Below are 16,298 nucleotides of genomic sequence, written 5' to 3'. Positions count from 1 at the left end.
TCTTTTGTTAATAAAAATAATTCCTGTTGTTATTTTACTACCTGCATAAAACATTGTAGAAAAAATATATATATTATTCTATGCGTCATTCAATACATTGAGCTGGAAACGTAAGAATCCTGTCTTCACAAGCATTCCCACTTTCTAGGGTAGGGTTCCAGTTAAATGACTTAACCATCCACTCAAGCGCTATTAGTAACAATGATGAAGTAATGTTAATTAAATAATGGCTTCTTGCCCAGAACATTGGCATGCCCTACAGTACCCTTGCCTGACAACACTTTATATTTTTTTTTTTACATACGGCTCTTTAAAAGAAAATAGACAATATAGAGAAGTGGATGACTATGAAAACTTTAATCAGATGGTATTTAAAAAACATAGGTTTCTAGTCATATGTAATGCTTTATTATTGGGGTGACAGTTATAGTATATTGTTTTATTTAAAGGATTTTTTCCCTCGAGAGACATTAATGGCATATTAATAGGACCTTGGAACTCCGTTCTATTGGAACAGCTTTGACTCTGATGGGCCTGTGCATTCATATACTCCCTCAACAAATAATCAATAAGAGAAGCCAATCCCATAGCTATTTACTGACCACTATGATAGCTTTTCTTAAAGAAAGGGTTGTCTTCATGAGCTTTTTGTGAGCCATTCAAACTTCACTGTAAAAAATAGGTCACTCCCTTTAAATTCACTAATACATTAATACATCGTCTTCAACAGAAACGTTTTTCTAACAAACTGAATGGAAAAAACGAAATTCTACAATACATTTACCTGTGACGTCCCATAGCAGAAACAGGTATAATGTTAATTTAAAGGGGACCTGTCAAATGCTCATCTGTGGGCGGTCTGATGAGCGTCACTGGTCTTGACCCAGTGCCTCCTCTTGTCCTGTGATCGCTGTCCTCCGTCTTGCTTCGATGCACCCTATGTCACCCATGCACTGTCCTCTGTTGTGCTCCTGCGCATGCCCATTTCTCTCTTGCCGGCTGCGGGCAGACCAAAGAACTGTAATGAGCAGGTGCAGGGAAAGGTCAAAGAGTGCCTGCACATTCTCCTTACAACACTTTGAGCTGGCCTCAGTAGGGCAGAAAGAAGAGCACAGGAGTGCAATTAGTGACTATGTCTGGATGACAAAGGATTAATTGTTCTCAGTGAGAGAAACAAAATTATAATTTTGTAGTTGTGACACCTTTTAATGGCTAACTAAAATAAAATAGGATGTTACAAATCAAGCTTTCAAGACATCTCAGGTCCCTTCATCAGGCATGGTATGAAGGGACCTGAGATGTCTCGAAAGCTTGCTTTGTAACATCCTATTTTATTTTAGTTAGCCATTAAAAGGTATCACAACTACAAAATTATAATTTAGTTTCTCTAACTGAGAGCAATCAATCATTTTTCAACTGGATAACACGGTACCAAAACTATTTTCTTTAACTGGATGACAAAGGACGCATCATCCACATGAAGCAGGAAGGAGGACAGTGGTCGCAAGGATAGAGGAGGTGCAAGGTCAAGACCAGCGACGTCCATCAAACCGGACCAGTCAGACTTGAAGGTAAGTAGGTGACAGGTTCCCGTTAACATTTTTTCTGATTGAATGATTGTCAGAAAACCTATTTCCAGTATAGTACAGCCCTTCCGGACATTTTTCACACTACCTTCTTGGCACAACTGAGCAGTTCACTCTTCCTCATGGCCAGGTAGAAATACCTCACTAATATCAACATTCTTGGCTGAATGCAATTTGCCACAGTCACTAATCAGTAATCTCATGTTCTAGGCAGCAGTCATGTGTTAAATCCAGATTAAAAAAGCAAACATCAGATATGGCTATCTTTATTGTGAAAGGTCACTGGTAAACCAATTGTGTTTCCTTTACGCACTTCTAAATGTAATAGACTACTGCTCAGTTTATTAGGAAAAGAATATAAAGATATGAAGTTGTATATAAACCCTAATGCATTTGTCAATGTTCTGATTGTATTTCCCCAACATTGCAGCACAATAAGGTGGCAATATACTGATATGAGAAAGCGTTATAATGGCACGGGCACACAAAAATTCTAATTGCAACATTTAGATATATCCATGTCCTAATAAAGTGTTCAGTGGCTAATGAATACCTGAAGTGAGTAAGGGGTACTTCTCACATAGCGAGATCGCTAGCAAGATCGCTGCTGAGTCACAGGTTTTGTGACGTACCAGTGACCTCATCAGCGATCTCGCTGTGTGTGACACTGAGCAGCGATCTGGCTCCTGCTGTGAAATCGCTGCTCGTTAAACACTGCTTTGGTTCATTTTTGGTCGTTGCTCTCCCGCTGTGAAGCACACATTGCTGTGTTTGACAGCGAGAGAGCAACAATCTGAATGTGCAGGGAGCCGGCTTCTGACTGCTGCGGACGCTGGTAACCAAGGTACACATCGGGTAATCAAGCAAAGGCTTTGCTTGGTTACCCGATATTTACCTTCGTTACCAGCGTCCGCAGCTTCTAGAAGCCGGGTCCCTGCTCCCTGCACACGTAGCCAAGGTACACATCAGGTAACTAAGCGAAGTGCTTTGCTTAGTAACCCGATGTGTACTATGGTTACTAAACACAGCGTCGTTACACGGGTCGCTGGTGGCAGATTTCTGATCGCTGTGGAGATCTGCCTGATGGACAGCTCACCAGGACCATATAGAGATGCTCCAGCGATCCCTGCCAGGTCAGATCGCTGGTGGGATCGCTGGAGCGTCACTAAGTGTGACGGTACCCTTACGTGTGGTGTTGAGAGGTGAAAAGGTGAGGATTGACAAGAAAAATAAGGAACAGAGAGGGAGAGGCAAAGGAATGGAAATCTAAACTAATGGGAAAAAAGTATTGCCCCGAATTAAAGGGGTTTCACATACTTTCATATTAGATCGTTTAGAAATAGAAATGTTCTTTGATGTACAGTAGCTACTGTAAAAAGTACTCAGAATAAACAAAATATTAGCTGCATTTCTTATGTACGGCACTGTCTCATGGCTTTATCACTCGTCCGAGGATCGCATCTAAATGCTCGGACTGGCAGTCTGCTCTTCTGACCTGAGAAGCACTGTTGCATAGAAACACCTGCTATCACACTTGGGTCAGGAGAGCAGACGGCCAGTCCAAGCATTGTAATGCGATCCTCAGATGAGATATACAGTCGTGTGATGGTGCTCTTAAAGCGGTTGTCTCATGACAGCAACCACAGTCTACAGGTTCTATTAGGACATGTATGTCACAGAGGGGGAACTTCCCACCCAGCTTTTTTCTCTGGGTGTCAGAGCACAGAACAATGGTGAACGAGACACATGCATACACTACATGGAGAAAAATTGATTTGAATTGCTATATTGTAATAGTACATCTCCTGTGTGCTGGCTTCTGCAGACTATTGTATAATCAGGTGCACCTTTATTTTTTTTAAGTAGATCTTGGCTGGAGACTACAGAAGATGATCCACGGTGATCAGATGATCACTGCACCAACTGCTTTTTTTTAACCAAAAATGGTTCTCTTGGGTAACAGATTAGGGAGACTTAAAGGGATTTTCCCCCACATCTGTTATTTTTTTTTTTTTAAACTCCCAGTAGCCTAATAACACCTTTAAAGTATTCTGGCCATGTCTTTAGATATTTATAGGCTAATTTCTTCCATATTTTGGGTCTCCAGTTCCTCCACAATTTGTGCTCAGTGTTAAATAGCCATCCTTCATTGCTGCATATATGACAACTATAAACTACATTTCCCACACCCCTTGGTTTTTCTCCAGGCCCCCTGCTCTCACCCAGGCACAGAAGTCATTAGCTGCTCCTCCAGCTCTCTGCTAGAAGCCACAGATGCAGACCTGATAAGTGGAATACTGTGCATAGTTACTAAAATTTTCTAATCCTCCATCCTCCAATTTTGTAACTGTTTCAGGTATATCCCCCTATGTGTCCCCTATTGCTTACATCCAAGTTATTCTATATACATGCTTACATGAACAATAGTGTAGTGTATGAGTGTTGAAGTTCAAAAAATGCACAAATTCCAAAGGCTGGCCCGTAATTACAGCCAGCCATGTGAAAAGTAGACTGTATTCATATGCAGAGGGCAGTGGCGTAACTAGAGTTTGATGAGCCCCAGTGCAAAGTTCGGACCTGGGCTGCCCTCCACGTACACCGACACTTGGGGTACGGGACAATGACACTGACACTCTGGGTACGGGATAATGACGCTGACACTTGGCTCTTACCCACAGCACCCAGATTTCCCATGATCTGAAATCCCTCTATCAGTACCCAGCTTTCCTATGTTCTGATATCCATCTTGTCCTAGACACCCAGCTTGCCCATGCTCTGCTATACATCTTCCCCTCAGCACCCAGCTTTCCCATATCAGAGAATGGGAAAGCTGGGTGCTAAGAGATTTCTAGCAGAGCATGAGAAAGCTGGGTGCTGAGGGAAAGAGCCCTTTTCCCTCAGCACAAAACATTCCCATCTCATGCTTGTATCTTTGTCCCCCCTTGTATATAGTTTTCCAAATACTATAACGGCCCCCACATAGCCTTCCATATTGTATAAACGGTCCCACACAACCCTTCATATATTAGAATGCAGCTCATTAGTCCTCCATGTATTATAATGCATTTCCCATAGTTCTCCATGTATTATAATTCACCCCATAGTTCTCCATATATTATAATGCACTCCATAGTACTTCATATATTATACTGCACCACATAGCTCTCCATGTTTTACAATGCACCCCCGTGTATAAGGTAGCCTCCATAGTTCTCCATATATTATAATGTAGCCCCCATAGTCCTATATGTATTATAATGCAGCCCCATAAAACCTTCATATTGTATTATGCAGCCCTATACTCCTCCATGTATAATGCCCCCCTATATCCATGTATAAGGTGTCCATCATGTTGTATAATGCAGCCCCATAGACCACCATGTATAATGCAGGCTGCCCCCCATGCTCCATGTATAATACAGGCAGCCCCTCATGCCCCTTGTATAATGCAGGCAGCGCCCCCCATGCTTCATGTATAATGCAGCCAGCCCCCCATGCTCCATGTATAATGCAGGCAGCCCCCCATGCTCCATGTATAATGCAGGCAGCCCCCCATGCTCCATGTATAATACAGCCTCCCATGCTCCAGCAGTCGCACAGGAGTGACTTCACCGCGCAGGCACAGGGGGGGAATGATGAAGCGTGGCGCTGCACGGACCGCTCCACGCTTCATTGTTGCTGTGCATGATGACGGGGGAGGGGGGCCCAGTGCCCAGCGGTGGTGTCGGCACTGGATCATATAGCAGTCTCGTGGTCTGCGCCAGGAAGGAGCTGGCTGGTAATCTGCAGAGCTGGCCAGTAAGCTGCCAGGCCCAGTCGCAGTCGCGACCTCTGCGACTGCGGTAGTTACGCCCCTGTACACAATCTTAAAGGGTTTGTCTCATCTTCGTTGTTCATAAGCACACGGCTTCCCTGCCTTTTGGCTTCAATTTTCTCAAGAGGCAGTGCACTCCTGAAGACTAACAGTTCAGTCCAATAGCATGAGCACTTTACCTTTTTAGTATAGGAGAAGAACAGGGGCATCAAGTGATCTGGCCACGTTCAAAATTGAGTTTGCAGGCTTAAAAGCATTGCACCTTTGCAATGGGAATGCCCTCCTTGTCTAGGTAACTTGGGCAATAAAATATAAAATCCCTCTGTTCTTGAGAATGAGAAAGTTTATTAATAAGAGATAGGTTGCCTGTTTTTGTAAGCACTTTGCAATATTACCAATTAGTAAAGAATGGAGGATACAACCCTTTCAACCCCAACTGACTTTTAATTACAACAATTTCTAGAATTTTACTGACTGTATAAAAGATATACAGTTTTCTGACAGAAAAAGTATCAAAATGTTGTCCCATTCCAGTTCTAAGTCTTTTTATAATTTTACACCTCTCTCAACACTTTTTAGTTACTGTAACTTAAAGGGAATCAATCAGCAGGATTTTCCTATATAAAGTAAAGCCAGTGCTATACTAGTGTAGGGTGGTGAATCAAGTCACACCTTCAGTTTCGAGATGGGATGTTTGATTGCAGAAAAAAAATCTTATCAAAGGTCCAGAAATTAGTGCTTTGGTTGAGTGGCATGTGCATTGAGGCGGGACTATGTGGGTGGGGTCTTCTGTATGTATTCATCCTCCAGTGTCCTTCTGGCCTGCCCCCTTTTATTTATTTAAATTTTGTGCCTCGCCACCATTAACAAAGTTGGTGTCACTTACGCATTGCTATTGTGATGTTGTCTTCATTAAAATGGCTCCTGATGAAGGCTCCCAAGCTGAAACACGTGTAGGGAACGGGCACCAGCAGGAGGAGATGCCACTAGGTAACATATGATCTCTGTTTATTGATACCCGTGTACTTTCTCTAGTTAAACTCCTTACTATTAGGGCTTATTATATACATATGTGATTGACTTGTTTAACTTCCCTGGTACTTCAGGAGTGATACCTTCTATTGTTATGTATGGGTGTTTTTTTCTTTTTCTCCTTCTGCTGTTCTTGCGGTGCCCTTTTATTCACATTGATTGCACCTTGCGTTAAACTTGGCTTAATAAAAATTATTTGTATTTTGGTTATTTGGTATGGTCTTTTTTGGTAAACCTAATTCATTCATTGGCACATAGCCTGGGCAGACTTGATTTCTGCCTTTGTGACTAACATGCCTGGGTTCACTGATGTTATTTGATCTCTTTTCTACTAAACCTCTTGGTATTGGCAACCTTTGGTCATTTTTAGATTTAAAGTATAACTATCGTTTCAGGAGAACTTGCAGCAAAATTTTTGTGTCTGCCTCTATCTTCCTGCTGCTTCGCCTCTTGAAGTATGTTATGTCAGCCCCTTTCAGAGTAACATGAAAATCTATCTTCACTGAATGTACTGAATTGAGAGTAAAAGAGAAAACCACAAGGAGAAAAAAGCAGATTTCTCTGATAAGACATATTACAATGTTGCTTATTTTTATGGGCACTATGGTAAAATAACAGTTACTATTTAGGTCTAGGTCTAGATCTATGTATCACACTTCATAATAGATGTGCGGCTCTTCATTATTTTTAATGGACCTCTAGAGGCTACTACTTGCAAACAAAAAAGCCAAGTAGTTTGAATTACCAAATGAGTTATGTTTGACAAATTGTGGAATTGTCATATATTTATTTTTCTACTAGACCATTATCTAGAGCGATGTATTGAGAGCTCATTCACACATCAGTGTTTGTCATACATGTGCTGTTAGTGATTTCCACTGACAGCATAATGTGAGACATTATATTTTATAAGCCTATTCATATATCATTTTCTTTTGGCTGACCAAAAGTCAGCAGGAAAGAAATGGAGTCATGTCCTAGTTTGGTCTGACTTGACCAAACTCGCGCCATTCAATGAAACGCTCTACAAAAAGAATGGATGGCCCATGGTCACCTTCTGAGGTGCATCCGAATATCATCTGTTTTTCACTGACTGTTTGCTAGTAAAGTCTTGGGAAAGCTTGATCAACTGTTTTTTGTATACAAGAAAAATTGATGACATACTGATCGCAAAAGAAAGGGGTGAAAAACAGATTCAGCCCATGGTGGACAACCTAAAAAACTGAGATGTGAAATTGACCTGATGGTAATGTAAACAATGACATTATAACATACCTCTTCTGGCAAGCTGACTACCAATCCATGCTCCGTTGGCCCAACCAGCACTTGCAGGAAGTATTCACTGCATGCAGCCAGCACTGCTCGATGGGCTCGAAACTCCTTTCCTTCCACAACTAAAGTGACATCACACAGAATGTCTTGTTTCCACTGGTCATTGAGGCACTGAAGAATATTGGTACAATGTACAGTTGACTCATACACGTACATGGGAGATTCAGTCTTGTCATCTGCAGACATTCCGTTTAAACCCTGAAAAATAAATCAAGATGGTTATCAAAGACTATGACTAATCAACAACATATTACCTTACACTACCTAATTATGACATCTCTAAATCTATGTTAAATTTCAAATATTGGTCGATTAAGTCATTTGGCTGTTCTGCTGTTATCTTTTTGTCTTTAAGCTTTTAATTAAGTGTGATACTCCTTATACTCTATGTTCAAAGGATGAATATAAATGAAAGGCATGATGTAAGAAAGAAATTAATAGCTTAGTGGAATAATAATTAGATCGAACTAAAGAATATTATCACACATCTAGTTACACAATTATTATTATTACTGCAGCTGTCCTCACAGACTGCACAGCAATTATGTCCATAAAATGGCTGCTGGTGGATGATCTTGTGACCAGTTCTGTCCAATAGACAGATGAACAGGTCAGGTCACATGCTTCTCCCCAAGCTGCCATTTTATGGACTCAACATCTGTACGGTCTGTGAGGAGTTATGTAGTAACAGAGCAGGAGTAGATCCTATCATATCGATATAACAGTAAGTGCCACAAAATCATATCCCCAAAACATCTCTTAAAGTAATGGGTTTGGCCACTCACTACTCATTCTGCTGCCAGCAATAGACAGTGCAATTCAGTGGCTATAGGAGACAAACAGTGCAAAATGTTTAATGAAACACAATTTCAAAAATTATTTTTAGTCCTAAAGGAAAACATCTAAGTAAGAAAAAAACTGGCTACAAAAGAGGAGAACTTCTTTCAGAAGGTACTGGGTTGCTTTTGCTTTGGTGGCATGTGTTGGTCAGCATCCATCTCTACCGTGAAGCACTGTCTTTTGCACTCAGCAGTAAAAAAAATGAAAACGTTATATATATATATATATATATATATATATATATATATATATATATAAAAAAGTATATGTATTTGTTTTTACTTCATCTAATATACTAATGTACTTTGATTAAAATATCTACATATGGACATATATTGACCAGGATTAATCAACAACTGTCAATATCTCCTCTTGTTATTTGATCACCTCAAGTTTCTTCAACCACTGTCGAAATAAACCTTCATTTTGATCAATTCTATTAATTCTGTCCAATAATATTTTTCATAATCAATTATAAGTATTGGACTTATTAGTCATATTGTTAATTCCTGGATATGACCAATATCTGGAATTGCTGGGGGGATACTATTGTTTGCTCCACCAATCCATCCATCCACTTTATGATTATTTTACCCATATTTTGATGTGTCAGTCACTATTTTTTTTCAGGCCTCGCTCCCATTAGTGTACAGTATCCGATGAGAGAGAATCAAACACAATATGCTAATGACACTTGGCTCAGACTCTGCTGCAAGTGGGAGCCAAGTGTCATTCTACTGTGCTCAGATTCTCTGGCATGTGGGGGTCAGATCATACAGGAGGAAAAGATGGAAAGATTAATCTCTCCATCTTCTCCATTGTCTGTCTCTGCGTATATCGCACTGCACTCAGATCTCATCCTAATGCAGTCCGATGTTTCACAAGTTCCCATAGACTTGTATGGGTGTGTGATGCAAGAATCACTGCCAATTGCAGCATGCTTCGATTATTTTCTCAGTCTGATTTGGCATGAGAAAGAACTCACAGATGAACACTGCTTAATTGTTTAAGGCTGGGTTTACATGTCCTGTAGTCATTGGTTATCACGGATCCATTAGACGACCGTTTGGAAAAAAGTTGTGCAAATACAACTTTTGTGTCCGTTGTTAAATAACAGATGTTGGCCGGATCCGTTTTTAACGTGGAGTCTATGGACAATGGATTTGTTAATGGATTGCTATTGATCGTAAATTTATAACATATTCATACAGAAAACAATAGATCCATTACAAATGCAAGTACAACGGATGGCTAAATATCAATCTGTTAGCAGATCCATTGTCTATACACTCCCAAGTTAAAAAAAAAAAGGAGCCAGTAAAAATCAGTTTCCCAACGGATCCATTCTAACGGATGACTACAGGACATGTGAACTTAGCTAAATATTGGTGCAAGTGCAATCTGATGTTTTATCAGATTGCACTAGTCTGTACTAAATGCAAGTGGGAGCAAGGCCTAAGGGAGAAACTGAAAAATTTCCATATACCATGTCTAATATTCAGTTTGGAGCTTTGACTTATCCACTCCTATTTTAACAATGTAGTAATCGATTGTGTATTTTTAAGCAAATTTAATAAAAGTTATGTTTTAATGGCCACCTTTCACTTTTTCCAGTCGAAATTACCATGAATTGAGGCAGCAGAAAAAAAAAGTTTTCTGAAATGGGACAACTAGTTTAAATTTCATTCTAGAAACTTACAAATGAGTGCATACTTTAGATTTAGTTTTCTATTGTATTATTCAGCATCATTTTTGTCAGCTCAAAAATACGACTTCAGTAATTTTGAAGAAAATTAGATACATGTTTTAGCTTTTTGTGTAGCATAAAAGAAAATCAGCATATTTCAAAATATAGCTGCATAACCCAAATAGTAGAATGTAAAAGTTACCATTTAGGGAACAGTCAGCAAATATATTATATCTTAGTCAGACATAACACAGTTTGCATGCAGTTAGGCAAAAAGTACATTTGCGTTTTAATTTACTACTAAATCGCCTTAAGTTCCAATTGTTTCATCATATTTTACAGCAACCCAGCTTTCATTTTATTTGATAAAATTCATATACATGATGTATGCACTCAATATGCATATTTAACCCAATCTATATTAAAATGACATGTGAGTACAGAGACCAACTGAACAATTTGACCTAACAACTGAGATCATCAAATTTTATTCTGTCCACATGTGGTTAAAAATATGACACACTGAAACTAGCTATAAGTTTTGGATTGTTGGAAAGACTAATTAGGACAACACTTGGGGAGCCCAGACCTGCTAAACTAAGTAGTACTTGATATATGAGGTTAATTTTAATCATAATAAGATATTTGAGAGTATGCATAGTACAACAAAGATTAACCATTCCTTGCCAAGGATGCATGTCATACATTGTTACAGAGAGGCAACTCAGTAGTCAAGAATGTATTAGATTCGTCTTGGCTGCTAATGGCTATATCTCAGTCTGGATCACAGCTACCACAGTGATTCGGAAGCTCATTTTAAGGGTACGCTCACTGGCATATAACTCGGATGAGTACAATGTGAGAAAAAACAATGAATTGCACTCGGACTCATGAAATTTTGCCATAACCTATCAATATTTTTATACTTCGAAAGTGTGTAAAGTGATGACAGTCAGATTGCACAGGTATGCAAAGGGGTTTATAAAAATGTTTTTAAATCTAATGACTGATAGTTATATTTTCTCATGCCCTGATTTTAAATTTATTTTTCTATTTTTAACCATCACGTATGGATTTTGCACAAAATGCGTGTGAAATCACATGCAACCAAAAGGAACAAGAAAAATCTTTATTGTAGCCAAAAATGAACGCAATATTGTATATAAAAATGTATTGAACATTCATTCCCGAACTTTATTTGAAATTCATTCTTGCACCTTTTCCTTTTGTCTTCAAAGCTTCTCTTGATACCATTTCTCTTATAGAAGGCCTGCGGATCTTCTCTGTGAAGCATCCAGCAGTAGTCCCTCATCATGTTCACGTTCCCTCTACCTTGGTATCGTTACTCTATCTCCTTGACATCCTGATGAAATTTTCTCCTTGCTCTTCGTTAACAGCACCAAGGTTTTCAGACCAAATGGGAATGTAAAAAATGTAACATCAAATTCATCAGACAATCCAAGGTTTAAAACGTTTCAGCATGTTCTCCAGGATGGACTTAAATTTTGAATCTTTGTTGTCACTTAGAAATTTCTTCATGACTTCTTTAAAAAAATCCCAAGCCCCTTATACACCAGTTTTCATTTTTGTTTCAAACACTTTGTCCGTCATGAGTTTCCAAACATCCAAACTAACAAAAATTACATCCTTGAGTTTTGCTTCAGACAGTCCCTGAAACCTGGTAAACAGGTACTTAAAAGTCTCTCCTTCTTTCAGTAGTGCTTTCACAAACTGCATCAACATTCCCAGCTTAATATGTAGTTTTGACAAAAGAACTGTAGTGGCATCAACTAAACATTCCGCAACTATGTTCTTGAGTTCACGTTGCAGGGATGTTCTCGATGGCCAACTTTCTTGGCTTCAGCGATGAGTCCTATCTTGGCTCTCCTATTCACACAAAAAGCATGGGTACTTTGTGTATCCTACTTGCTGCCAAAGGAGCAAATCAAGAACTTTCAGATCACCTCATATTAACCATCAAATGGGGTTTAGCTCAGAACTTACCAAGTGTCTGGGCGGCATCTGACTATGTTCACACAGCAGAGTTTGACAATAAACTCCAGATCTCTTGTTAGGCTTCTGAGCTTCTCAGACAGGCTCAGGAGTCGACCAAACTGTGTTCCTTTTGGTTCAGGCTTTCAGGTTTGGTTCAACCACTGAAGTATACTTACTGCAATTGAGCAGTAGGAAAGCTTTCAGACTATTTTTTTGTAACCTGGGTTAAGAAAATCTTATCTGCTCACAGAACAGCAAATTGCCGCACAGCATTACGTAATTTCTAACCAATCTAATCACACTAAAATCCTCCACCAAAAATCACGCAAAGGAGTCAAAGTATGGTGCAAGGAAAAGCCTATGGAGTCAGTGTTGGTGAAAAAATTGTATGTGATGTGTTCCTGAGTTCAGCGATCGAATCTATATAGAAAATCATCTCTTATTTTTCAAACAATTTTACCTTTGCAGACCTGCGTTATCAGTGATTTTTGAATTGGCAGCAGGATGTGTGTTTGTTATAGTGAAGTTACACGGTGATCACCAGTAGGGGAAGAACCAAGATACTGCATATAAGCAAATAGTGTGTATGCTATATAAAGCTGAATACTAATAATAGCTTCAAGTAACTGTTTGCACATTTCGATACTTTCACTATGACTCTTGTCAGACCGCAGTAAACAACCCCAAGTTCATGTGTAATATGTTTGAAGGAATTTAAGCATTGTTTTACACAAGATCAATAGTAGCAACCATTATTCTTTCACGTCCATTCACACAAATTGTTTTATTACCAGTCAACATCTAACCACCCAGAACACTTTCTAATATTGCTTCTCTTTCCCTAAGCATATAATTACCATGAGTCACATACATTTCAGGAACACCATACAGTGCCTACAAGTAGTATTCAACCCCCTGCAGATTTAGCAGGTTTACACATTCGGAATTAACTTGGCATTGTGACATTTGGACTGTAGATCAGCCTGGAAGTGTGAAATGCACTGCAGCAAAAAAGAATGTTATTTCTTTTTTTATTTTTTTTTTAAATTGTGAAAAGTTTATTCAGAGGGTCATTTATTATTCAACCCCTCAAACCACAAGAATTCTGTTTGGTTCCCCTAAAGTATTAAGAAGTATTTCAGGCACAAAGAACAATGAGCTTCACATGTTTGGATTAATTATCTCTTTTTCCAGCCTTTTCTGACTAATTAAGACCCTCCCCAAACTTGTGAACAGCACTCATACTTGGTCAACATGGGAAAGACAAAGGAGCATTCCAAGGCCATCAGAGACAAGATCGTGGAGGGTCACAAGGCTGGCAAGGGGTACAAAACCCTTTCCAAGGAGTTGGGCCTACCTGTCTCCACTGTTGGGAGCATCATCCGGAAGTGGAAGGCTTATGGAACTACTGTTAGCCTTCCACGGCCTGGACAGCCTTTGAAAGTTTCCACCCGTGCCGAGGCCAGGCTTGTCCGAAGAGTCAAGGCTAAGCCAAGGACAACAAGGAAGGAGCTCCGGGAAGATCTCATGGCAGTGGGGACATTGGTTTCAGTCAATACCATAAGTAACGTACTCCACCGCAATGGTCTCCGTTCCAGACGAGCCCGTAAGGTACCTTTACTTTCAAAGCGTCATGTCAAGGCTCGTCTACAGTTTGCTCATGATCACTTGGAGGACTCTGAGACAGACTGGTTCAAGGTTCTCTGGTTTGATGAGACCAAGATCGAGATCTTTGGTGCCAACCACACACGTGACGTTTGGAGACTGGATGGCACTGCATACGACCTCAAGCAAGAATACCATCCCTACAGTCAAGCATGGTGGTGGCAGCATCATGCTGTGGGGCTGTTTCTCAGCCAAGGGGCCTGGCCATCTGGTCCGCATCCATGGGAAGATGGATAGCACGGCCTACCTGGAGATTTTGGCCAAGAACCTCCGCTCCTCCATCAAGGATCTTAAGATGGGTCGTCATTTCATCTTCCAACAAGACAACGATCCAAAGCACACAGCCAAGAAAACCAAGGCCTGGTTCAAGAGGGAAAAAATCAAAGTGTTGCAGTGGCCTAGTCAGTCTCCTGACCTTAACCCAATTGAAAACTTGTGGAAGGAGCTCAAGATGAAAGTCCACATGAGACACCCAAAGAACCTAGATAACTTGGAGAAGATCTGCATGGAGGAGTGGGCCAAGATAACTCCAGAGACCTGTGCCGGCCTGATCAGGTCTTATAAAAGACGATTATTAGCTGTAATTGCAAACAAGGGTTATTCCACAATATATTAAAACTAGGGGTTGAATAATAATTGACCCACACTTTTATGTTGAAAATTTATTAAAATTTAACTGAGCAACATAACTTGTTGGTTTGTAAGATTTATGCATCTGTTAATAAATCCTGCTCTTGTTTGAAGTTTGCAGGCTCTAACTTATTTGCATCTTATCAAACCTGCTAAATCTGCAGGGGGTTGAATACTACTTGTAGGCACTGTATGTAAATAAATAATTGTTTTATGCCTATTCAATCAATGGACAGACACAATCCAAGCTTTGGTGCTTGAGAAGAATCCCAAGTCCAAGTTGCCAGTATCACAAATAAGAACTCAAACATGTTCCTCGCCATTTATGAAGGGGAAATCTACATGTACTTAATACGATATGTTAATTAAACAAATCTGATTGCTATGAAAAGTAAAGGTATAAAGCTGTACCTCAGCAGCTACTGTATATTGTACTGGATACCCATTGTCTAAGGTAATGATTGAGGTCTATCATTGAGCAGTTTCCCTCTAGTACCTTTTTCTTTAATAACAAATTGATACAGTTTGCTTCACAAAGATTTCTAATTCAGACTGAAATGTTACACAATTTTACATGAATTTTGCCTGTAATTAAAACATGAATTCATAAGGATTACATTGGAGGTGAGAGGCATTGCTCTGTGTTATAATGCAGGACACTAAAGGGGTATTCTCAAGTTGTCTCTTGAGCAGTTCAGAGATATGCAGTCTCCTTACTTCCTGGTTTCTGGCAGGATAGGAAATCTTCCTGAGTGACACTTCTGGTGATGAACAGAAATGTAGTACTATTAGGCTCTGTGCCCACGTGTGTGTATTGCATGAAGTTACGCTGCGTTCTGCACCGCAGCGTAACTGCATGCGTCCTGCATCCCCAGCACAATCTGTGAAGATTGTGCATAATCCATGCCCACGTGGCGTTTTAGAACGCAGCGATTTGCATGCTGCCAAATCGCTGGGTTCTAAAAAGCAACATGTCACTTCTTTCGTGTGCTTTGCATGCTGTCTCTATTCTGTCTATAGGGAGAGGCAGTGTCCAGAGCGCATGAATTCCGCAGTCGGCAAAGTTTCAGAACGGAGCTTTTCAGCTGCGCTCTGAAGCAGACATGCTGTGACGTTACGCTGCTGTGCAGTGCGCACACATGTCGGCACATAGCTTTAGAACTAAAAAGCTCTCAAGATGCAGCGACAGCACGGAAGTCAATAGGACAACAGCTATGGGCAAATCAACAATGACATTACTGGACAAGGTCCTCAATATTTCACTGGTGACAGAGACACGGCTCGTACATAGTCTGGTCTTTTCTGTAGTAACATGTAGATGTGAAACTTTGACCATAAAGGAGCAATACAGAAGTACCAAAGAAGAATCAACAACTTCATAATGTATTGCTGGATAAGTCTGTTATTAATACCATAGATGGTAACAACAAACAAATCAATTTTGGAAGAAATAAAGTCAAGCCAGACATGTCATTCAAAGCAAGGATCACCAAGCAATGATTTGCCTACTTTGGGCACATCATCATACGAAGAGCGTAGTCACTGGAAAAGGACATCATGGTTGGAAGAATAGAAGGAACAAGGTGAAGAGGAAGTCTGGCAACCTGAGCGTTCATCCATCAAGTCGCCATGGCTCGAGATGGCGCTGAAGGCAGTTAGAAAATAAATAAATAGAGCTCAGCACAAGTTCTGCTGTACACATTCAGCTATCAGTGGT

General features: G+C 40.1%; 1 protein-coding gene across 1 annotated transcript in view; it reads right to left on the bottom strand.

Annotated features, from left to right (window-relative positions):
* Positions 1-16,298, bottom strand: part of BACH2 (BACH transcriptional regulator 2) — a 367,373-nt gene that overhangs the window by 104,255 nt on the left and 246,820 nt on the right. The window contains exon 4 of the mRNA XM_075340126.1: positions 7,708-7,962. Coding sequence (XP_075196241.1) covers positions 7,708-7,962 — 255 coding nt within the window. The remainder of the gene's footprint in view (positions 1-7,707; positions 7,963-16,298) is intronic.

Source organism: Anomaloglossus baeobatrachus, chromosome 3, assembly GCF_048569485.1.
Source record: "Anomaloglossus baeobatrachus isolate aAnoBae1 chromosome 3, aAnoBae1.hap1, whole genome shotgun sequence".
Classification (NCBI taxonomy): Eukaryota; Metazoa; Chordata; class Amphibia; order Anura; family Aromobatidae; genus Anomaloglossus; species Anomaloglossus baeobatrachus.
The sequence above is the reverse complement of the archived record's forward strand: the minus strand, read 5'-3'. Positions and strand labels throughout refer to the sequence as shown.